Here is a 24,087-nt window from a genome sequence, read left to right on the forward strand (position 1 = left end):
GGGGGCATTGGTGGTGGGCGGGACCAGATCAGTTATGGGCGGGTCCAGATCAGTTGTGGGCGTGGCTCCTGGCGGGCGGGGCGGGCTGGAAGGTTCCGCGGCGGGTGGGCGGGGGAACGAGCGCGTCTGGGCCGCTGCCGTGCCGCCATGGACTCGCGTAAGCTGAGTGAGCTGCGGGCCTTCGTCCAGCTGTGCAAGCAGAACCCCGGCGTGCTGCACACCCCGGAGCTCGCTTTCCTCCGCGAATGGGTGGAGAGGTCGGTCCCGAGCCGCGGAAGGAGGCGGCCGTGAGGGGCGAGGGGGGAGGGGTGTTGTGGCGCGGGACGCGGTGAGGGGAGGGGGGCGTGTCTCCCGAGCGCGTGCCGGCGCGCGGGCGCGCCGCGTGGCCGGGTCGGGGGCGCGCAGTGTTCCCCTCACGGGTCCGCTCCCGTCCCGTCCGCCTGCGGCCTTCCCGCCCTCTCCTCCCCTTCCCGCTGGGATTACTCCTGGCGCCTTAAAAAGACTTGTTCATTTTTTGTTTTGTTTCGTTAACTCTGGCTATTCCCACTGCAAAAAGCCTGCCCCCCGGCCATCTCAGTGGCTGAGCTTTCCAGGCTGGAAAGCCCCAGAGTGATACTTACTGAGCTAATTCTCGCATTACGCAGCAGAGTTGGCTAGCCTGTCTTAAAAAGGAGCCGAGTTTGTGGGGAGCTGAGTGACGTTGGTTTACATCCTGGTACCCAAAAGCACAAATTACCTGGCAGCTACAGTTGCTGTCCGAAACGTGGTTTGCTCTTTGAAGTTTAGTGTCTCAAAAGCAGTCGAATTCTCCGCTCCCTGTGAACCGTTCAGGTGCCTGCTGTTAGCGCTGCACGTATCCTGTGTGAGCGGGGCCTGCCTGAACAGATGCTTCCCAAATAAAAATTCCCTTTGGGTTCCACGCTGAGCGCCCTGAAGCGCGAGGCTGGAAGGGTTGGGATTCTCTGCTGTTGGCAGAGAGCCCACACAGCCCCTGTGTGCAGCTACGGTGCCTCTGCTTGGCTTTCGTGGCTGCTGTGCTAAACAACTCTTGGGAAGTGGAGGGATGTACTTTCAGGTGCACATGTTAAGCAAAGAGAATTTTAAGGATTTTTATCCAGTGACAAGCTGGGTTTGGTTTTAGAAAATTCGTGTTAATCTTAAACAGCAGGATTTTGTGTGTATAGATGTATATATATGTACATACATAGAGATAAATAAACACTGGCATTTCACAATACGTGCTATAATGAAAATGGCTACAATAAAGTGTTTATTTGTGGGGTTTTTCGGTGATATTTAAATTTTTTCTGCATCTGAATAATACTGTGGTTGTAAAACCACTGGTATTTGACTGAACTTGGCTTTGCAGCACTGACAGTAGATATACCTCTGCCTGGGAAGGAGATGGATGTCTGTCTCATCCTACTGCAGGTCTTTTATTCCTTTTGCTATTGCATAAAATACTTCAGTGCCTTACCCTAGGCTTCTTCCAGTGCTTCTGTTGGATAAATCTGAAGGTGTGGACAGGCTGCTTGAAGAGGGAGAGGAAAGAGGAAGAACACTGACTTCTTTTTTACCTAAGAAAGTGTTAGGGAATGGAAAGATGACCATCTGATTTTCTCCATGTTAATGAGAAGGGCTTTAATTTCCAGATTAATTGTTAGAATTTGTATTTGGTGCTTGTCTTATAAATACAGTAATTACATTTAGAGCCATGGAATGTTTTTTACATCTAAAATCTTCACAGAATGTCTTTATCTCAAAAGTGTAAAAATACTTCAGAGCAGAACCTCCAACAACTCTCTCAAGCTTTCTGGTTTTCTTAATATATTAAAGTTAGATACTTGCCTAAGTATTACACTTGGATGGTGGTAGTGGTACCCAGATTACTTACCATACAAAACTGTCTGGAATTCTGGCGGGGTTCCCTCTGCCTTTACATATTAGTTTTGTGTGCAGTACAACTGTTAAGTGCATTATAAGGCCTGATCATTCTTTGGAAACTGCTTCATACAGCATTGCCTGCCTTCAGGTGGGAATAAACTGATAATTCTTATATCTCTGTCTGGCTTACCTGCCTTAACCTGAAAGACATAAGTTTGTTTACTTAGGTAGTGTTAAGAGTGATTAGAATAATGACTATATTATACTGAGATCCATCATTAAATTTTTTGACTAAAGTTCTGCTAATTGCTTTGATTCTTTTTTTCCTTAAACCTAGTGATTCTAATTTAAATTTTGCTAACTACTCATGAAGCCAGGATGGGATGCTTTATTTCTTATTAGCTGTTAATTTTGCATCAGTAACCTTTAGTCTTACCTGTTTTCATTCACTTGTTATTTTCTAACCATTATTCTGCCTAGCTGTTGTATTTAACTTCTGTATTGATCCTCTTTGTAGAGAAAGCATAGGGTAGTGTGTGAGTGTTTGGAAGATGTTTTGACGTTCCTTTTATCAAGCTAATTTTTCATAATTGCATAAAAATACAAATGTTTTACTTGAATTATTACAAAATGAGTCATTAAAGGAAACACATTTCAAAACCCTGCAACTGAACAAAGGAACAATAGCAATCTTTAAAAATAAGCCACAGAATCCCTAATTGATGAATAAGGCTTTTTGCCTTTTTTTGTTGTTTTGTAAAAATAGGTTTTTACCCTTTTGAATTCACGGCAGTCCAATTTCTCTCTGAAGATAATTTTGCTGTCAATAATAAAAGTGGTTGCAGAAATCACATTTGCAGCTCTTCCAACAAGTCATAAATGTGACACTTTGCATGGCCCTGATGAGTGGAAATGTGCAGTCACTGTTGCAGTGGAGTCCTGACAAGTCCCAGTTGTTGCTGGCATCACACACTGAACTCTTTGTGTGCCTGGTGTGTGTCTGTGCTTTTTCTACAGCTCAGTACCTGCCTTTCCCTACAAGAGTGTCTTGTGTTTCCATGCACTGCTGAGGTTCAATACATTGCAAACTTTGCATATATCCTGCTGTGCATTCAAGCATTGTTGTCAAATACTGGGTTAAGAGATTTTAGAGTAACTTGCTTTTGAGTTATTCTGGCATTATAACTGTAGTTTAAATAGAGATCACCAGGATAGCAAGAATAATTTCATGTACTCTGAGTGAAACTGTTTAGCCTTGGCAGTTCATGAAATAGCATATTATAAAACATGCATGTATATTAGTAAACATTTCTCAAACTGAACTAAACTTGGGCATTTTTGGAGGGATATGAAGAGAGCAGAGGAGACTGACTCAGTTGTTTCAGTCTTGAGGTGATCTAAGGTTTCAGCCTTACAACCAGCTAATACCGTGGATGTTAGCTATTAACTCTGTTAAAATGCTTTGTAATTAGTAGTTTTCTTTATGCAGAAGAAAAGTTCCAAGGCTTCACTGGATGGTCCCTGTAGTCCTCTCCTTGGTTTCTAGACACTAATAGAGTTATGTGTTCTATTGTCAGCCTACATGGGCAGAAATTTAGGAGGAACTTAGGAATTTAGTTAGCCTGTGTTCTGTTTTTTCTGCCTGGCTGGATAATGATTTCTCAGACTGCAGTTGTTTAGTCCTTGCGGTGTAACTTTGATTAGGTAATGTCAACATCCCAGGGACACAGAGATTGTTGCAATAGCTTCAGAACATGCTGGTGTTAGTCATTTGTTGGGGTTTTGTTGGTTGGATGGTTGGTTTTGGGGCTTTTGGACAGTTTTTCCTTGTAAATGAGAAGCAGTTCTATGCTGTTTGCGTTCCTTTCGCTGCAGGGCCTTGTGCCAGCACTGGTCAATCCTGTCAACTCCTTCTCCAGCTCCTTTTAGCCTTTCTCCCCCAGTGCATCCTTATCCCTGTCCTATTGTGCCTCATTCAGGTTTGTTTTCAGCCAGTTTGAGGCCTGACTGAGGTGCTGCTGAGAGGAGGGAGGAAAGAGGGGAGAATGAACTGCAGTAGCTTGACTTAAGAAGTTCTAACTTCTCATTCTTGCGATTCAGTTTTGTGTTGCACTAATTCCTGAAAGCACATAGTCCTACATCCTTCCAGTTCCTCCTGCCCAGCCCTGTTTGGTCACCTCCTCCTCTCTCTTCTCTCCCATCTAACCACCTCTGTGGGGCTCCAAGGAGTTGTTGTGGAGTTCATGGCAACATTTTTATTGAAAACCATCTGAAGGTGGAAATGTGGGCCAGGGGATGGCTTGGAATGCTATTCCTTGTGGTGTGCTGTCATAGGTATGATTGGATGTTCCATCTAAGAGCTGGAGAATCCAGCACCTGCTTATTCCTGGCTGCTAATCAAAGTCAATAGCATGTGGAAGTTTATTCTATATTGACAGAATTCTGTCTCCACCAAGATTGCTCCTTGACTGTGGTGAAGGAGAGGCAGGAATATTGCAATGTGTAAAAGAAATTATTTTTTTTCTAGGCAGCAGGGTTTTTTAAATTGCATAGACATTTTAGATTGTTCTCTTTAATTGTTTGACCTGTTTAAAAAAATCTTAATTTTAATAATATCTATAATCATAATATCTAGTTTTGAATCAAACATAAGTTACACTTAAAGGAGAAAATCCATTTGAGCCAAGAGACAGCTTTTCCTTGTGAGAAAGGGTGGGTGGGTGAAGGGTGATGCAAGTGAGTGCAAGTCTCAAAGGAGTTGTACAACAGTGTGCATTGCACTACACTGAGAAAAGTGTGGGGGATGTGTACTCTATTTACTGCTTTGACAGTGAAATGAATCATCATGTTTTGTGTTACAACAAAAAGCTGACCTTATCAGGATTTGAATCAATAAAATACATTGCACTGTTTTGATAATCTTGCTGTTTTCTTTTGTCTTTCCTGTGTTTTGCTGAGAAGTATGGGAGGCACAATTCCACCTGCTCCAGCCAACGCCTCCACGGAGGAGGCAAGTAAGGTGAGATATGAAGAATTGATCACTGAAAAATGATGCTGGCAAAATTACTGACAAGCAGAAGGGCAAAATTTGCTGTCAGTTTTCAGTCAGACAGGGGGGGTGAATGTGAGAGTTCAGTCTGAAGCCTGCCCATTGTGAGTTTTAGGTGACTTGTTACAGATGGCTTCCTACTTAATTTCAAGTGTTATCATGCTCCATTTCCCTAATCCTGAATGCCTGATGTTCACTGTAATGCAAATGCTATACAGAGTCTTGATTTCTTTTTTTGTTTGTTTTCTCTTGTGTGTTTAGAAACCATTTCTCTAGTCATTAGTGGATTATATTATGATCTTTTCATGAGAAGAAGTATTAACGAGCATGATAAGTAATGAAGGGATCAGTAGAACTATCAAATTTTTAAGGCAGTATTGTGGAAGATGTTGGCTTTTGTTGATTCATTTTAAGGAAGAAAATAAATTTGCCTTGTAGATATTTATATCAGAATTTTTTTCAAGTTTGAAATACTTTTGGAAAGAAGATGTTTTTTAATTTTTTTAATGAGACATTGGATGTTGGAATAACTTGTCAGAGCAATATGAAGGGATTGGGTGTATGTACTGAATATAGTCTGTGACAAGAGAAGTATAAAGACAAACAGCTTGGATCTGTGATAATAAACAGGTTATGCTAAGTTATGGAGTTCAGATGAAATTTAGTTAGAAGTTGATAAAACATTTGAAATTTTTGAAAAAATATTATGTGTTAAATAGTGCCATATTCTATGGCAATAATCTCAGACCTTGGCAAATGAGAACAATATTTAAATCAGTGTCATCAGCTTATTGTTCCCTTCTAAAGGACATTAGCTTAATGGTATTAAATTGAGAGAATTTATGATCCAGAGAATGTGTGAGGGAAGGCAGGGAGATTGGAAGGGTTGGTTAGTAATCACTGCAAAACTGGATTTGAATTGGATGTTATTTGGATTATTTGGTTTTGCTTATTGAATTAAAAAATATGAAGGACCAGCTTTACCAGTAATAGAAGCTCATGAGTCCAGATCTGGGCTCTGAAATGTTTGCATACATGACAAGCTTAATCTGAGAGAAGGGAAAAGGAGATTCGTATCTTAAAAATAAAATAGTTCAGCTGTACCACAATCTGATTTTTTGAAGACATTGTTATTGATGAGAGAGAGTGGAAATAGAGCATTGGTCAGAAATAATGTGTGCTTATAAATCTGTGTCTCTCTCAGGGCAAAGCAGGGGAGCACCCAGAGGATCCCGTTAAAACACCTGAACCAGAAAGTGAAGAGAGCGACTTAGGTGGGGAAAATCGTGACATGATTGCATTTTGCCAATCTGAAAATGATTCTGAAAACCCTGTCTCTGTAGATGGAGCTTAGTCTTGCTTTTTGTTCTTCCTCCAGAAATTGATAATGAGGGAGTGATTGAACCGGACAACGATGACCCTCAAGAAATGGGAGATGAAAATGTGGAGGTAAGCAAATTTTCAGTGTAGCAGTAGGAAAGATAGGAGGCTTTGAGTGTAATCAAGGATAGCAGCTGAGGGAGGATGAATACTTTATTATCTGTGGAACCAGCTGTTGTTTTGCCTCATTTTCTTCTAAACAGAAAACTAACTGGCTTAAAATCACATTCTTTTCCTTTTCAAGGTTAGAGTCAATCAAAAAGTTCCATGTGGATGATCAGGTCAGAAAATGCTAAAGTTTATCAAAACACCCATGCAAACTAGATATGTAGAATTCTACCATTATTCAACTTAGCTTTCAAGTCTTTTATAGCTAAAAATAATGTTGACTAATGTCTTCTAGCTGAAAACAAAGGTTTTGTGGGGTTTTTTGACCTATGATTTCAATGCAAATTAAAATGAAGGTTCTGGAATTGGACAGCTGAAGCACTTTCTCCATTGGCAAGGTCTTAGTGTGGTAATTTTGGCCTGGACTCTACAGCTTTTGGGGTTTGTGTGTATGTTTTTCATTTTATTTTGTTAGGTAACTGAAGAGATGGCGGATCAAGCTAATGAAAAGAAGATGGAAGCAATAAATGCGCTTGGTGAAGGTGATAAATTGTTTTTTTAGTATTTATTCAGGGACACTTGATTTGGTTTTCCTCTTACAAAAAAGAAGGTGAATATCTTGGGCCATTATGAATGCTTTTGAGGAGGAGGAAACATATTTCTTGTTGGATACCCAAAATTACCTAGAACTTGAAAGCTTCTTCAAGTACTGTTTTTGCAATGTAGCCATAGTTTGGGAAAGGTGGAAGGGGGAAGGAGATACTACAGCATCTTAATTACAAATTGATCATGATAGTAATTCCCTCCATATTATGTTTAGTGTCTCTAGTGGTTTGTCTTAATGCAGTGAAAAGGTGTAAAGATGTGACATTCTGTTTGATTGCATTCAAAGTTAAATATACAAATTTAACTGGGAAAATATCTCTTCTCCTCAAGCATTAATTTAGGAGTTCGTACTTCTGTAACATAGCAAGATGGAGAAAGTGATTTTTCTTTGTTGCTGATCTTCTATCTAAGAAGTGTTTAGGCACATAACACTGTGTAAGGCAGGTTTGGGAATTCAGGTGTTATTTCAATACATAATCTTTGAAACTTCACTGGTACTTGTATTTAGGGGACCTTCAGAAGGCTGTTGACTTATTCACAGAGGCTATCAAGCTGAATCCTTGTTTGGCCATCTTGTATGCCAAGAGGGCAAGGTGAGTCATAACCTGGTGATTTATGTCTCTGCCTGTTCTGTTATTCTCCTTAAGGAGCCTGGCTATAAGGCAACTTGAGGATCTGTGTAAACTTCAACCACAGGAGGGAAAGTGTTCATTTCATGCAGTTTCTCTTCTGTTTGATTCACCAAATTTGCTGAAGCAGCCATATAAAGAATCTTGCTAAGAGAGTAAATAACAGAATGGTGTTCCAAAATGCATTGTGGTAACATGAAGGACACTTTGCAGAAGGCACCCTGGCAGTCATGCTTGCACTGCCTGAGCTGGAACTGAAGCACCTTTGCAGCTACATGCCCCACACTCACAGTCACATCAGGTTTCCTCACTGTCTTGACCCCGGGTTTCCCAGCAGACTCTCAGACATCTGGATTCTTAAAATAATTTAGTCATGGTGCAATAACAAATTAACAGCTTGAGCTGGTGCCTCTGAGGAGGGATTCCATACCTTCCCAGTCTGTGCTTGTGAAGGGCTGAGGTCATGGGCTCCTGCTGTGTCTGAGTGTGCAGTCTCCTGGCTGGGCCACAGGTCCCTGTGCAAAGGTTGACACCAGTTCTTGCCTGGGGCTCTCACCACCTGGAGTCCAGTCTTCAGCTGACACTGCAGCTGCACGTGGAGTGTTCCTGCACTGAAGGTATTCCTCAACAATAGTGCTTTTGCTATGTTGAGCTAAGTTAATGCTGGGTTACAAACACTTCTAAAATCTGAAGTGTGTTGTAGGATTAAGATGATGATTGAAATGACACTGTTTAGATGCAAACTTAGTTAAGAATCCTGTGAATTCTCTCCCTGTTGTACCTACTAAATGAATTTGTTAGTAGAACAGGTTCTGGTCAACGGTCATATGTTTGAACATTTGTATCTCAGCCCATTCTTCACCCCCCCTTACTGCTGCTTACATCTGCCAGACTCCAGATGAGGCTTTGGGAACTTTCAAAATTCATAATGAACAAACATCTTTATCTTCCTGATTCTTCAGGAAGGCTTGACAAGTATGGGTGGTAGAAGGAGATTTTTTTTTCTGTTCTCACACAAAGGACCACTAACCATGGATGATATGATAATTTAGTGGATCTTTCCCATAGCAATTTTGTTCAAAGAGAACATAAACTTTCTTAAGATTAATTAGTGTTCTTTGTAATACAAAATACTGTTCCATTGTAATACATCTTGACTGGTACTTGCCTTGCTTTTTTTTCCCTTTCCATATAAAAGTTTTTGCAGGCAACACCACTTGTGTATCTTAATACACTGCTGCTGTTGCCATCATAACAGTTTGTTTAAAATCTCTTTCAGTGTCCTGTCATCTCAGGACTGGGTGTAGCAATGGAAAATAAGAACGTTTGGAGAAGTTTAAAAGTCCCCTCTATTTGGTCTGTTGTAGAAAGAAATTGGGATATTGTAGAACTTGCCATGCTGATCAAATGCTGGGAGTAATCCATAGCTCTGGGTGTGAGGGGTTTGTGTGTTTGAGAGACATGGGGCTTTGTGGAGCCAGCACCATTGGAATGGCTCTCGTTGGTGAGGTGTAGGTTTGGGACACTTCCCTGACACCCTGGCCCCCTGCTTGTTCTTAGAAGACAATGTGTGACTTGGTGCTTGCTTTATAAGAAGCCTTAACAATGAAGTTACTTACAGGAGTTGTTGACAAACTGTTTTTAAATACATGTAAAAGGAAGATGTAGAATTAGATGTAGATGTAGAAGTTCTGGCATGGAATATGTTGAATATTGAAGACTTTTGTCAATTCAGGAATGTTTTTTAGTGTTTCCTTAAGAGATTTTTAATTTTAATTACTTGAACCTCCTAAAGTACCAGTCTACTAGTTAGTCTGAGATGCTTGTGTGGTGTAAAATTTTCAATTTTTACATTTAACTAATAAGGGACTGGGGCTTCTTGCTGAGTTTGTGTTTGTTTTGCTGCTTTTGATTTTGATGACTCATGTCCTACCTCCTTTTGCTCATGACTCTAGCTCTTGATCCTTGTAGCCCGTGTAACTCCTCGTGCTTTCTCTGTGTTACTGTGTTAAGGACTGTGCAATGTGGTATGCAGAATATTGTTCTGGTTTTGTTCCAATTGCTAGTTGCCATTGGCCACAGACCCCAGCCACCATGGGACTGTCCTTTGCATTTCTGTGTCCTCTCATCTGCACTGAAGTTCTTGCTGGCAAGGCTTGAGTCTGAACAATGAATGCTTTCAGTTCTTGCTCATGACTCACCTGCAGTGCTGGGAGGGTGAGACTAAATTTTAGTGACTTTGTTATCTATGTTACTATGAAATCTTTTTGAACTCAGCTCTTCAAATGCATTATCTCACTAGCTTGCCTGTTAGTCATCCAAAATTATTTCCAGCTTAAGTTAGTAACTTGGTATTTCAATATGTATGATAAATGTTCTTGTTCCCACAGTGTTTTTGTGAAACTACAGAAGCCAAATGCTGCCATTAGAGATTGTGACAGAGCCATCAAGATTAATCCTGACTCGGCACAGACCTATAAATGGAGGGGGAAAGCACATAGGTAATGAGCTGCACCTGTACTTGATATTATCTTTACTTGGGGGAATAGTTGTGTTCACACATTCTCTCCTTCTCTGTGCCTCTGAACTGTTTGTCTTGTACCTGAGACCTGTTGGTTAGCTGTGAGCCAAGAAACCATTGTGCTGAGTGTGTGGCTTAGAGAATAGAAAGGATGGTGATTTATTGATGGCAATTTCTCCTGGTTCTGTTCCCCTCCACTCACCCTTCCTCTCTCATCTTCCAATGGCTTACTGCTTTTCTGAATAACATTTTGTAATTATTTGGTAAAGATAGTGAGATCTAGGACTTTGTTTTATTTGTTTGGGGGTTTTTTGTTTTCACTTAGTTTGTTGGAGTTTTTTTACTGACCTATAATTCTTGAACATTTCTCTGCTGTTCTTTTCCCTTAGACCCTGGAGCTCTTTTACATAGTAAATAGAAGTGCCTGGTGATTAGGGAACCATTTGTTGCAAAGAATATAATTATTTTAAATGGTGTTAGGCATCCCACCAACTACAGTGAAACTTTTTTTTTAAACAGCAATAAATCAAGAAAAAAGGTGACAATTCTTATGGCTTATATAAAAGTGGAAGAAGTAGATGTTAATATAACTTGTAAAAAACATCTTAGTGTTTAGAGAGCAGTTTTTTTAATGTCTGCAGTTTTTGAATTAATACCTTTGTCTGTGAGCAGAAGTGCTTTCATCATTTAGCAATACCACCATTTGCTTAAATGTTAATTGTCAAGAGTATATATAAATTAATAGTAAAGAAGTGTGCACAGAGGCTTACATGACTGCCTTAATTAAGGTGTGGTGCATCCAGTCATGAGGTTTGAGTGCTGAGTAAGGGGGTCCACTTAAGCCTGGTGGTAGTAGTGCTTCATGTGTTTATCTAGGGTACCCTTCTAAGATCATTCTTTATAGCAGACAGTGACATGATCTCATGGAGAGTTTTTTACTTATTGTTTCTTCAAACAGAAGTTACCATAAGGATATGAAGCAAACAGGTGTCCTCTAACAGTATTGTAGTGTGCAGCTTAGAGGAATCACCATGGTTCTTAAACTCCTTGTAGCTCTAGGTAAAATTTCTGACTGGTGCATGGTCAAATGCTTTGAAGAGCTGCAAGTGTTCAGTTTTCCCTTCTGACTCTTGGTGTCTTCTGAATTCTAGACTTCTTGGTCACTGGGAGGAGGCTGCTCATGATCTTGCATTAGCTTGTAAACTGGATTATGATGAGGATGCAAGTGCCATGCTGAAGGAGGTGCAGCCAAGGGTAAGTGGGGAGGAATGTTGGAGGTCTTTCCTGCATTTGTCTGAGTGGAACAGCTGCCTTCATGTTCTTCAACAGGCAGTGTGTGGAAGAAATGTGTTTGTATGTGTTCCAGCACTTCAGACTGAGTTTATAAGTACTTCTGTATTTAGTAATAGCTGTTTATGGCTGTGTGTAGAGAAATTGAATGTTTGGGGCTGGGCACATAACAGAAATATGAAATATGTTCATTTTTCATTTTTTAAAAGAAGAATCTGAAGCAGTTGACGTTTGCCAGGTATTTTAAAATCTAGACTAAAAACCTTCTGAAAAGCAGAGATAGCTGATAATTGATTTTTTCCCCAAGAGATTTCTGAGTTGATCAAAGCTTTGACCTTAAGCACGTTTTCCAAAAGAAGCATTTTGCTGTGGTTTGTACTTTCATTAGCCAGCCCCATGAGGGCAGCCTCAGCTCTGCACAACTGGTTTTCAGCTGTTCTCCCCTGGCTGACCCCAGCAATCTTCTAAGGAGAAACTTGTGTAACACTATTGATAGCAGCTTTCTTTTTCACGTTTTTCCTGTTGCTTTGAAGTGATTGACACACCACAGATGGCAGCTGTTGCGTGGTATTGGATTTACAGAGGGAGTTTGGGGGAAGGTGGAGCCTGCAGGGCTGGCCTCTGGTAAGGAGAGACCTGGAGCCAATTCCAGCTGGAGCCAAAGCCCAGCGAGTCAGTGATGCCAGTGGTGCTTCTGTGAAAAGATTTTTAAGGAAGGGTTAAAAAATCCAGTGTAACAGCTGTGAGAGGGAGGGCAGTAAAGAAGAAAAACATGAGAGAAGCAGCCCCTCTAGAGACACCAAGATCAGTGAAGAAGGAAGTGGGAGGAGGTGTGCTAGGCATGGGAGCAGAGATTTCCCTTGCAGCCAGTGGGGAAGGTTGAGCAGGTTGTCCTTGAGCCAAGGAGATCCACATGGGGCAGATCTACCCTGCAGCCCATGGAGGATCCCATGAGAGAGGAAATGGATCTGCCTTGAGGAAAGCTGCAGCTCATGGAGAGTCCCCTGGAGCAGGCTCCTGGCAGAAGCTGCAGCCTGTGGATGGAAGCCTACACAGAGCTGGTTTTGTGGCAGGAGCTGCAGATCCCATGGTGGATCAGTCTGTTGTTAAGGCAATGTACCCTGTGGGTACACTGGAGCAGTTTGTGAAGAGCTGTGTGCTGTGGGGCAGGAAAAAGGTATGAAAAGGGAGGAGTGGCCAAAAATATAGTGTTATGAACTGATGGTGGCCCCCATCCCTCTGTGCTCTTCAGGGTGGAAGAGAGGGGAATGAAGCAGTAAAGCTGAGCTTTGGGAAGAAGGTTGCTTTAGTTCTGTCCTTGTTTCCCATCATCCTGCTCCATTTTTAATGGACAATAAATTAAATGAATCCTGTCCAGGTTGGGTCTGTTTTGCCCAAGATGGTAGTGGGAGAGTGATCTTGTCTTCATCTCAAGCAAAGAGCTTCTCCATCTTATTTTTCTCTTCCTGTCCTGTTGAGGAAGGGGGAGTGGGAGAGTGGCTTAGTGGGCATCTGGCAGCCAGCCAAGCTTAAACCCCACATGCATAAACATTCCTGTGTCTAAGAACTTCAGCTTTCAGCTTTTCTACCATGTCTTTGCTGTCTCCAGCAAAATGACAATGGAAACCATTTTACAACCTATTAGTCTTCTCTTCTAGAGACTATTGATCTGTGGTTAATTTAATTAGGTCTTAGGTCTCAGCTGGTTTTCATAAGAAGTAATACTTAATGCTTGGCTGAGGGGGAGCCTTTTCTTTGCCAGTTAATCTGCCTGAGCACAGACAGAGCAGAGTGAGTACATGTGGTACATTGATGTGTGGTTGCTAACTGCATGGGAGTTTGTGTATGTAGCTCTCAGAGAAGCATAGGCTCCTCCCATGAGTGATTTTCAAAGTGATGTGTTCATCTGATTTATTCTCTTCAAGCTTCCCTACAATTTTTTACTTTGTAGTACTTTCAGCTAAAAGTCTAAGTCAAATTCTAAAAACATTTAGTTCATTTTGAGAAATACTTAAAAATAACAAAAATCTAAAATTTGGAAACTGTTTATGCTTCAGTAAAAAGAAAACAACACTTACCTTTCTCTTAATGAGCCATTAAATGTCAGTGATGTCAGGATCTGATAGCAGGTACTGCATTCACTCCCTGTCATTCCTGCTGCTTCTGTGGTGTTTCTGAGGGTTCCCAGGATGAGGTGAGAGATGAGAATTTGATTCCATGTTCTCAGAAGGCTGATTTATTATTTTATTATATGATATGAATGATATACTAAAACTATACTAAAAGAAAGGATACATCAGATGGCTCAGCAAGAATGATAATGAAAGCTTGTGACTGACTCAAAGAGTCTGACACAGCTGGATGTTATTGGCCATTAAGAAAAAACAATTCACATGGATCCAATCAAATATTCACCTCTTGGTAAACAATGTCCAGACCACATTCCAAAGCAGCACACACAGGAGCAGCAATCAGATAATTATTGTTTTCATTCCCCTCTGAGGCTTCTCAGCTTCCCAGGAGAAAATCCTGGGCAAAGAGGATTTTTCAGAAAATATCGTGGTGACACTGCCTTCAGTGTGCTTTCTCTGGCAGATGCACTTCAGGAATAATGTGGTATGGAAGGAGTATCTCCTAACTAAAATAAGTTGTATCAAATCTCTTCTATTTAAAAAGCAATTTTTTCCTTTAAAGAATAAGAGTATTTCTCTAAAAGAATACAAGTATCCATTGTCTAAGTAGTATCTTTGCTCTTGCAATCAGATTTGCTGTGCATTTTTCAGTTACAGGAATGTTACAGAGTAACCATCATTCACTATTTCTGAAATCATGAAACATTTTTGCAGTCATTTATAAGGATACCTTCTGTTTTGGGAAACCAGTGCTGCCATTAATTCTGTTGATAGTAAAAGCCCCGAGTGAGGAGCCTTGGGAAGCATTGTGAATTCTTCTTTCACTTGGTCTATAGATTTAATACATTTGGGGAAAAAGTTAGTAAAAGGAAGCAAACTTCCTCCCCACCAGCCCTTTCTTGGGTTGGTTGAGGAATTATTTGGTCTGTTTGTGTTGGTCTGTACAGGCTGTAGAGGCATCTGAAGCAGTGATAACACTATCTAGAGTGTGTGTGTGTGCAGTGGGAATTATATTTCCTATTGTGCCTTTTCCCAGGACAGTTGCTGGTTTTAGCCCCAGAGAAATCAATATTTCAGCATAAAAGCATAAAGGAACATGGGATGTTCAAGTTCTAACAATGATGCAAGTCCCAAAACTGCTACCAAAAAAAAGTTCAGAGTGCATGTTCTGGTGAATCCAGTCAGGGCTGAGTAGACACGAATGACTGACTCCTGTGGGAAGGAAATAGCAAATGGCTCCTAAAACAAAGAGGCTTTGGGGATGCAAAATCAGATCTTAGTTTTAACAACTGGTAGTCTGGGTTGGTTATACTTCAATGTGTTTTGTGCTGAAATCCATGGTGTGAGATGCTAGAAATGCATAGGAACTCCTGGTATTCAATTGACAGGCTCAGAAAATTGCAGAGCATCGACGGAAGTATGAGCGGAAGCGTGAAGAAAAGGAAATCAAGGAAAGATTGGAAAGAGTGAAGAAGGCACGGGAGGAGCATGAGAAAGCACAAAGGGTGAATATTCAGGCTTTAATATTTCTTAATAATTTGGAGAGTGTTAATTTTGGTTAAAATTAATTACAGAGGAAAAAAAATACTTTAAATAGAAGTTGTAAATTTTAGAGAGTTGGTTTCTGTCTTGGTTACTTAACCAATAATGAAGTTTGGAGAAGAAGGCATTTGAATTCATCTGGTTTTATTGCTTGTGACAAAAACAGTCTCTGGAAGCTCTACTAATCCTGTATTTCAAGAAATCAGTTATTGTGTGACTGTTCCAGAATAGGTTTCACTTAATATACTTATGTGTCCCAAAGTGGGAGGTTTTAAATTCAGAATAATAATACTTTGCTTCTCTTCCTCAATTCCTGGCACAGCTTGCTTGCCTTTTTTTTTTTTTTTTTTGTGCTTTAATGATGTATTTTAATATGTGAGGGGTGGGAGTTCTAAAAATACAGTTGGGGAGCTAAAACAAATCATAATACAGTATTAAGTATTTGTATTCAATAGAAGCATACCCTGCATAACTAACCTGCAATCATGTATAAAATTAAGAACAGAACAATTTCTTGTCAGTGGCTTTGACGATAGTAGGGTGCTTTGTTTCTTGTGATGGCAGATCTGCCTGAAACAGTCTCGGCTGTTTTTTTTTCTCCTCAACCCAGTTGAGCAGTAGAAAACAGGCTGCACTTCCATTGTTTTGTGTGGAATGATGTGCTTTCATCTGCAGGAGGAAGAAGCAAGACGACAGGCAGGAGGAGCTCAGTTTGGTGGCTTCCCAGGTGGCTTCCCAGGTATTTTATTTTTAAGCACAAATACTTGAGGTGTAGAGGTGGCTGTTGTTTCCATATGGTGCATTATAACTGCAGGTTTTATAGCATTTGTTCTCAAGACAGAAAAATCTTAGGAAGTTTAGAACTCATATACAAATAACTCTTGGAGCACTAGTGATAAGAGGGATTCTTTCTCTTGAAGAGGGTGGGTGCTGTGTAGCAAGTAGAGGGAAGACAGAAATCAGTAACTGAAAAACAGAATGAAAGGATTTAGGTCTGGGAAAACAAAAGAAGCAGAATTTGCTTGATAATGTGTTTACAAATGAGTATTAAAATGCTTTCTAAGTTACTCAGGATGCCTTGAATCCATTTAAGAGCAATAGTTTTAAAGTTGAAAATTTGGATTGAAGATGAGAAAAATCTTGTGCTGGTTGCAAGCTGTTGCTAACAGAATAGTTTTTTAAAGAATGTAGTGCAGATTACCTTATAGAAAAGCTATCCTTGGCAACTTGACAAAAATCAGGATTTCCATGTTATACAATGAACTGGGGAGGAACAGAAGTACTGATACTCTTGAAGATGGAGATGTGGTTAAGAGTTGAGATAGGCTGTGTGTGTGCTCCAACTGGATCAGCAGCCAGGTGGAGACCAGATAAGTGTCATGCTCAGCACAGCTGGGGAAGCTGCAGAATAAGGATTCTATAAGACAACCTCAAACATTTTGCTTCGGGCATGTTTGTCTTAGGGTTTTGTTGGAGTTTTTTCCCATTGGTGGCACAATTTTTCAAAACCTAAAGTCGCTGCCAAATGTGGAATGTGCCTGGGCCATAATACTGAGCTGCATCTGTCCTGAATTGTTCACCCCAGACATTCAATCTCCTTATGTTCCTGAGCTTGAGACCTCATTTTAGTTAACCAGGAAAAGAACTGTAGTCATTACAAGCATCCTACTAAACTGGGTTAAAAACATAGATGAGATAAGATGTAGGTGTTAAGAGAAAGAGAAAGTGAAGACCCTGCTTTCCATTGAGTGGGCCAGCTGCAGCCATGTGGAAGACATGGCTTTAGAGATGAGGGAAGGGCAGTAGGTCTGTGTCTCAGTGAGCATAATTACAGTATGGCTGAGTTGAACATTTTTTTGTGTTGGATTTTCAGGTGGCTTTCCTGGGGCTGCAGGCATGCCAGGAATGGCAGGTGTGCCAGGTCTCAATGAGATCCTCAGTGATCCAGAGGTTCTTGCAGCCATGCAGGTGAGTATTTGTTAAAGTCAAAGCTACACCTTCTAAATGAGCTTAAGGGGAGGAAGGAAGATGTGACCTTTTGGATGGCAATGGGGTGCTTGCTCATTTCTGTTGTAAAATTCTTTCCTCATGTATGTGACACCAGACTATCTGGATTAAATGTTAGCTGTTTTGCAAACTAATGGAATCTTAATTAAAGATGGCACACAAACCCTGCCCCCCATCTATGACAGGCAAAACTGTGTGTTGTATACAGAAAGCCTCTTTTCCACACATAATTCACTTGCTCATTTTTTGGATGCACACACTTTGTAGGGGATAATTATGCACAAACAAAATCGATAATGTTTTTCTTACATGATATAATAATATTGTGATGAGAATTACCTTTCTCTTAGGAGATTAAATGTTTGAGATTTTGCTGGAGACAAAGTATTATTAGAATAGCACTTCATCTGGCATTTTCTGAAATCATATTCAGAAAGCTTACTTCAGTGGGCTTGATTAATTGCTCAATGTCATAACTACTTCTTCTCAAGAGAAGTATTTCAACAGATTAAAGGGAACGTGTCTGACAACACCATTTTAAGGGCAGGTGGGCTAGAAAATGTCAGAGCTGTGTAGTTCAATTTGCATTCTAATATGATCAAGTACAAAACTGTCTTGTTTCTGTTTTCTGGATTGCTGTGAGTAGAGTTACATATTGTCCTCAGGTCATTGAAATAAAGGCATCACAAAGGAAGCTTATTCAGTATGCCCTGGAATCACAAAAAATCATCACTTTCCATGCAAAAGTTAATGGGTTTGTTCCCTTAATGGTTGCTGATGTTGGAAAACACACCTTTACTTAGGCTGCCACAGTCAGCAGTGCTGGCTTGCATGCAAGCCCTGCAGAAAGGGCCCTTGATTGTGGCTGTCTTCCTTACCTGGCTACTTCCTGCTGCAGCACTGCAGTTTGTGATGAGAGGTTGCTGAAAACAGTGTTGAGGTGCAGCTAAATATTAAGTGCTTGTCACATGCCTTTAAGAAGACTCCATTGCATGCTGATTACATATGCCCCAGCATAGGGTAGCACTCTTGAAAAAATGTGTGTTGACAGTGTCTTCTGATAATGCAGGCAGGCTTTAGCATGTACAGCTATCTAGATATGATTTATTAGAACTTGATCTATGTCTACACTGCCACCTTTTCCTAAAATGTCCAGCTCTGCTTTCTGGTCTTTTCTGAATTGGCCCTGTAAGCTCTAGTTTGAAAAAAGAGTAGTTTCTACTGCCTGGCGTCTGCCCAGTGCAGCTGTGGAATATGTTGATGGGTAATGTAAGCTGGCAGCTGTTATGTCTGTTATCTGAGGTAACAAAGCAGCCTGAACATACTGAATCACACAAGTCACTCCAAAATTGCTTTGTAATTGTAGAGGCTTTTCATAGTGAGGAGTTAGTGCCAAAATGGGAGTATTTTAAGAGTAAAGGCCACTACCTCAGTCTCTTCAGACTTGCTGTGATTTCATCATTTTGGAGACTATTCTCGGTGAGGTAACACTGAAATGTGCCTGAATCTTGTAGCAATTCAGTAAACCTGACAACCATGGGTGCCTGAAGACAAGCCAGATTAAACTGATTTTACTGTTAACTTCATCTTGTCATCCATAGAAGCAACCAAAGAAGCAGATATGGCTGCCTACATGTTTAGGGGAGTTATTGCTTGTCATTGGCATAAATCTTGCCTGGCAGGGTATTGGCCTAGGTGATCTCCAGAGGTCCCTTCCAACCCTAACAATTCTCTGATTTTGTGATCTCTGCAAACCACTATAGAAAGTTCTTTCTTGAGGAAGATTTCTTGTTCCATTACATGAAGATTTATTTCTTCAGGTTTGTTTTTTTTCCTCAAAGCAGCAAAACTTCTCTTGCATTTATTTCACAGCTTCTCAATGGTAGCAAGTTGTGACTTTTTGCAGTGGCTTCTAATGCATGCTTTTTTAGCTCATTTGCCCCTAAGCTTTCTAGTCTCCAGAAGAATTGAGTTGAAATTTTAGTGTTTTATTTTACTGTTTTGTCTGTCTGGAGAGTTGTCTAGTACTTCATATCTTGCATATACAACTGCTCTCTCTAGACACATGACATTTGCATTTTGGAGTCAAGTAGAAGTTCTTTTTATAAGGAATGATGTGCAAGATGAACCTATGGATTCCTTATTTGACATGTAGCCATATGTTTGACACAGACTTCCAACAAAATGTGTTAAGTTGGAAAAAAATAATACTCTTTCTTGGAAGTATTATTTTTCCTTCTGCAACTAAAGACCAGAGCAGTAGAAAACTGAATGTCTCCCTAGTACCATTAATAGAATGGCTACCATTCCATCTTATGCACTAAACTTTTCCCTCCAGGAATGCTGATATCCTCAGTCTTACACTTCATTTTGATAGCATTGCTCATCACTGTCAAACCTTGGCTGTTATAAGCACTCTCTAAGGTTGAGAGCTTCCAGGGAGTCACAAAAGTACAGAATCACTTACTTGCTGTGAATTTATAGGAAAGTGAAACACATAGCATAAAACTGGATATTTAACATTCATTTAGGAGTGCTTTGACACAAACTAGTGACTAAGATTACTTTGCTTTTTGTTCCAGATTCATATATAAGTGAAACCACAGACTTAACAACATGACAGTCTTTACAATCGTATATCATACCTATGTTGAAATCAATTCAAGAAGTCTGAGGTTGTGAAAGTCTGCCTTTTTTTTTTTTTTTTTTTTGCATGGGAATCCTGTAAAGTGGAGAGAATATCTAATCTCTCTTTTCTGAACTTCAGCATTCTATTTTCCATATACTTTGCAGATTATCTTTTGTGAAGGAGGCAACACATTTGTAAATCCTCCCCTAAGACTGGACTCTTGGTTCCCAACGTGTTTAAAATATGACTGAGGTGTGTGGGTGCTTTCAGTAGAGTCCACACCTACCAAATGCAGTTTAGGATCAGACTTGTTGAACAGCTTTGGACTGAGTCTGATGCTAGAATAGATACAGGATGATGTTATTGTAGCACAGACAGCTCTGAGCACACTGGTTATGTGGTGGTGATTTCCAGAGGACGTGCAGTGGGTTGGAAGTCTAGGAAGCAGTGTGTCTTTTGGTGAAAACACTTACTGTCCTAGAAGGGACAGCAGATGAAATTACAGCTAACATCTGTGAATTGTATTGAACATAATAAGCTGCTTACACTTTTGTTGAATTAAAGCAAATTGGAATTTTTTTGTAGATACTGCTTATAATGGAAACATTTTTCCAGGCTGAGATGTAAAATTGTTACATACAGAGTCATTATGTTCAAAACATACACAGGTAAAACAAGTAAAACCAGTTCAAGTTTGGTGGAGGCCCAAGGTATGCTAGAAGTATGGGAAAAAAGCTTTAATACTTTTTACCTCTCATACTAAATAGAGAAGATGGAGCTATTTTTTTGGGCACTGACTTTATTGAATATGTGGATGTATTTATGAATTGCAACAGAGTAGTGTGATGAGAGACAACAAGGTTCTTTTCCAAGTGTGAATTCTCAGTGGAGGTGAGGAATGACTGAGAATTAGATGGATTTTAAAAGCCAAACATTGCCACATTGTCTGCTCACAACCCAACAGTTTCAGGCTTTTGCTGCTAGAATGAAAAAATGAGAAAAGGATGAGAATCAGCTGTTGCTCAGAGCAGAGTTATCCTGTCATGCATGCTACACACATCAAACTCCTACCTCCTTCAAAATGCATTTGAAAGATGCCTGAACAGAAATAATACAGTAGGTAGGTGTGGCTGTGTTTGATAGCTCCTGTTCTGGGAAAACACAAGTCTTATCTGATCCCCCTTCTCCTACACTGAGCTGTTAATGTAACAAGTTCAGTAATGACTGGTGTTTAGTGACACAGTTTAACAGCATGCACTGTATTATTGGGTTGTCTTTAGACAATTCTTGCCAGAAGTCTAATGTAGTCTTGTCCTGTAAAAGCTGAGCAAGACTAGATTCATGTGGAACTACATAATCACTTTTGAAGAGTTGTTTTACAAATGTCCTAATTTTTCTTCCTTTTTTTCTTTTTTTTTTTCTTCTTTTGTCCTGCAGGATCCAGAAGTTATGGTTGCATTCCAAGATGTTGCCCAGAATCCAGCAAATATGTCCAAGTACCAGAGCAATCCCAAGGTCATGAATCTCATCAGTAAATTGTCTGCCAAATTTGGCAGTAAACCATAAAATCCCTGGTTCTTAAAAATCATACCTGAATGGCAAGGATTGGATTTGGCTAACCAGTGTTGCAATAAAATAAACCATTTTACCTCTGATCTTCTTCAGAAGAGAAATGGGGTGTTCTAAGGAGAACTGCTCTCTAGCCCCAGGTATTGACTTTATTCAATTACTGGTTTCTAGAACTCAAATTATATTCAGATGACCTAGTTTTCAACCATCCCTTCTTGTCCAACAGTTGCAACCTTTCATTGTAAGTGTTACAGACAGTTTTCTTTGAATTAACGTTCTTATAACAAATTGTAGTATTCCAGGAGTATAAGATAAAAACATGCTATTTTCTTTTTTCTTTATTGCTCTCACTGAGCAAAGGGGAAAGAACTTGAACGACTGAAGTCTGTCTTAATCCCCTTAGGACAGAAAAATAGACAGAAAAATCCCCCCTTTGCAGGTGGGACAAGTCTGAAGAATTAACTGGATAAAGGAATTGTCCACAAATACAACTTTTTTTTTTTTAATGGGTGATAGGCTTTTTGAAGCTATTATCAGTGTAATCAGGCTAGCTAGTTACACACTGGAACTTCTGGCAGTACTGCAAATACTATATCATTTTGATCACCACAACTGTGCAGCAAAGGTACAATTCTACCCTTTGCACAACCTGGCATGAAGTACATATTGCTGAGGCCATAGATGTTTTGTTACTTGTTTGGTTCTTGTCCAGCACCTTTAGGTAACATTTTATTTATCAGTCTGGGTATGGGAGAGCAGCTTCCTGTCTGTGCTTGTACTCTTGTCCTTTCTCAGCTGGCAGGCCCTCTGCTGGCTGCACTCACCCTTCTTTGGGGCCATGCTTACCAGGTTGCATCTATTTGGAAACTTTAGGGAAGGAATCTTGTTCCCATCACTACCTCTGTCCCACTGAATGCAAGCCATCCAGAACATGTACATGCAGAGTTACACATTGGTGTAGGGGAGAGCACCCAACAAAATTGCAGCTCTGGGTTCTGAGTCCTTTTGGGTTCTTACATGCTCACTGATTAAAATTTCTTGGTCAAAGTCCTGCTGTCTCTGTAGAGGTGATGACTTGTTCTTCACCACATTCTGTAGTCTTCCATCTTCTCTTGTAGCCTCTTGTTTAAGAAAAAAAATGTGTTGTTGTGGTTTCATACCTCCATGGTTTTGAGGCTTGTGATACAGAGGAAAAGGTGAAGTAATTGGAACAGACAGAACATTCTTCTGACACGTGCATTTATCAGCACGGGTATCTTTGATGCAGTGTCTGTCCTGATGATGTTCAGTGGATTTGGCTACCAATAAAGACAGTTTTGCTTCTGTTTGTCTTGGCTAAAACATCTTTATGTGGAAAAAATGACCATAGTTACCTGTTCACTCCTTGAATTTCAAGGTTTGTGTTACTCTTTTGTAATTCTGTATCTTGAGCCATAACTGATGTTACCATTTTTAAACAGATCTGGTTTGATGTAGGAACTCTACAGCAGTTGCAAAAAAGTAAATCCCCAAATGCTTTTTCTCCTACTAATGACCCTGCACAATGAAATGTGAATCTTTTTGCTTAAGAAATACAGTTCTGAATACTTCTCTTAGCCTTTAAAAATAAAGTATGGTTTTGAAAAACACAGCTTTTTGGGTTTGTGTAACTTTCTGATAAAAACCATTTTGCCTAAATTAAATGTGGCAGTGCTTTATTCAAACTGTATGTATAACTTGTGTTTTAAATTTGAACAAAATGCCTAAGGGCTCATCTTCATGACCAAATGAACTCAAAATACAATTGTGTGTTGCTGTGTGCATGGCTTTTGGTCATAGTCTCCATCTCCCATTCCCAAGAAGAGATACTTGAAGTAGGTCACCCCTCAATATAGGCTAAATCTTGACTTCTGCATTCAGGCTAGTGCATGTGTTGTGCACAAATTAGAGTATCTTGAATAGAGATTTATTCCCTACAGTTTCCTGTTATTCCAACTTGGCTGTTTGTATCTGTCTTCCCATGAGTAGTCAAAAGTAGTCTCCTACCTAATAGAAATGGTCATATCTGTGTCCTGCCTGCTTGCTTACACATCAGTTGCCCTTACTGAGAGTTGACTGATTCTATAAAAGCATTCTCTCTTTTTGATGTTGGCTTTAGCAGTTCAGCTGAATTCTTGTTCCTTGAGAATACACATTCTGTGACTCCTTTTGTGTGTGAGCTTTTTTGCTTTTAGTGTTACTCAGCAAGTAAATTGATGAGCTGTCTGGACCTCATCTCAGTTCCCTGAGTTGGTGTGTGGACATCTAAGCAGCTAAACTGGTTTGAACAGAAGTGCAAGTGCGGAAAGCTTACTGCACAAGAGATGAGCAAAGACAGGAAATTCAAATGTGGGACGTAAGTAGCTAAATGAGGAAGTTGTTCATTTCATTGGTTGCTCCTGTATTTACTGGCAGATCCTTCAGGTTATTTGTTCTGTGGGAGCATTGAGTGGGGGTGGTTGTTGTAAGTGCAATGGCAATAATCAGCTCTGCTGGCAGTTTGTCTCTGAAAGCTGCAAGAGCACGTCCATGTCAGCTGGGACAGCGTGCTGCCAGCCCAGGTGTGCCTTCCTGCCTTGTGCACAAGTCCTGCTCTGAGCTGTTTGGCTGATGCCATGCCCAGATTCAATGAGCCAGGAGTGCAGTGATGACCTGCAGCTGACTGCTAGAGAGGCTCACAGCCTTGTTCCTGTGGGAGTCCTGGTGACTTGAGTGTCCTCTCT

At 40.3% G+C, this 24,087-nt stretch overlaps 1 protein-coding gene across 1 annotated transcript; it reads left to right on the forward strand.

Moving 5' to 3' along the window:
• Positions 1-84: 84 nt before the first annotated feature.
• On the forward strand, positions 85-22,976 carry ST13 (ST13 Hsp70 interacting protein). The gene is made up of 12 exons (XM_064702346.1): positions 85-257; positions 4,846-4,903; positions 6,138-6,207; positions 6,312-6,382; positions 6,897-6,963; positions 7,536-7,620; positions 10,047-10,157; positions 11,329-11,431; positions 14,988-15,104; positions 15,817-15,880; positions 17,015-17,109; positions 21,215-22,976. The coding sequence occupies exons 1-12, from the start codon at positions 148-150 to the stop codon at positions 21,341-21,343; spliced, it is 1,080 nt and encodes a 359-aa protein (XP_064558416.1). The 5' UTR covers positions 85-147; the 3' UTR covers positions 21,344-22,976.
• The last annotated feature ends 1,111 nt before the right edge of the window (positions 22,977-24,087 follow it).

This window comes from Zonotrichia leucophrys, chromosome 1A (assembly GCF_028769735.1).
Source record: "Zonotrichia leucophrys gambelii isolate GWCS_2022_RI chromosome 1A, RI_Zleu_2.0, whole genome shotgun sequence".
In the NCBI taxonomy this organism is placed as follows: domain Eukaryota; kingdom Metazoa; phylum Chordata; class Aves; order Passeriformes; family Passerellidae; genus Zonotrichia; species Zonotrichia leucophrys.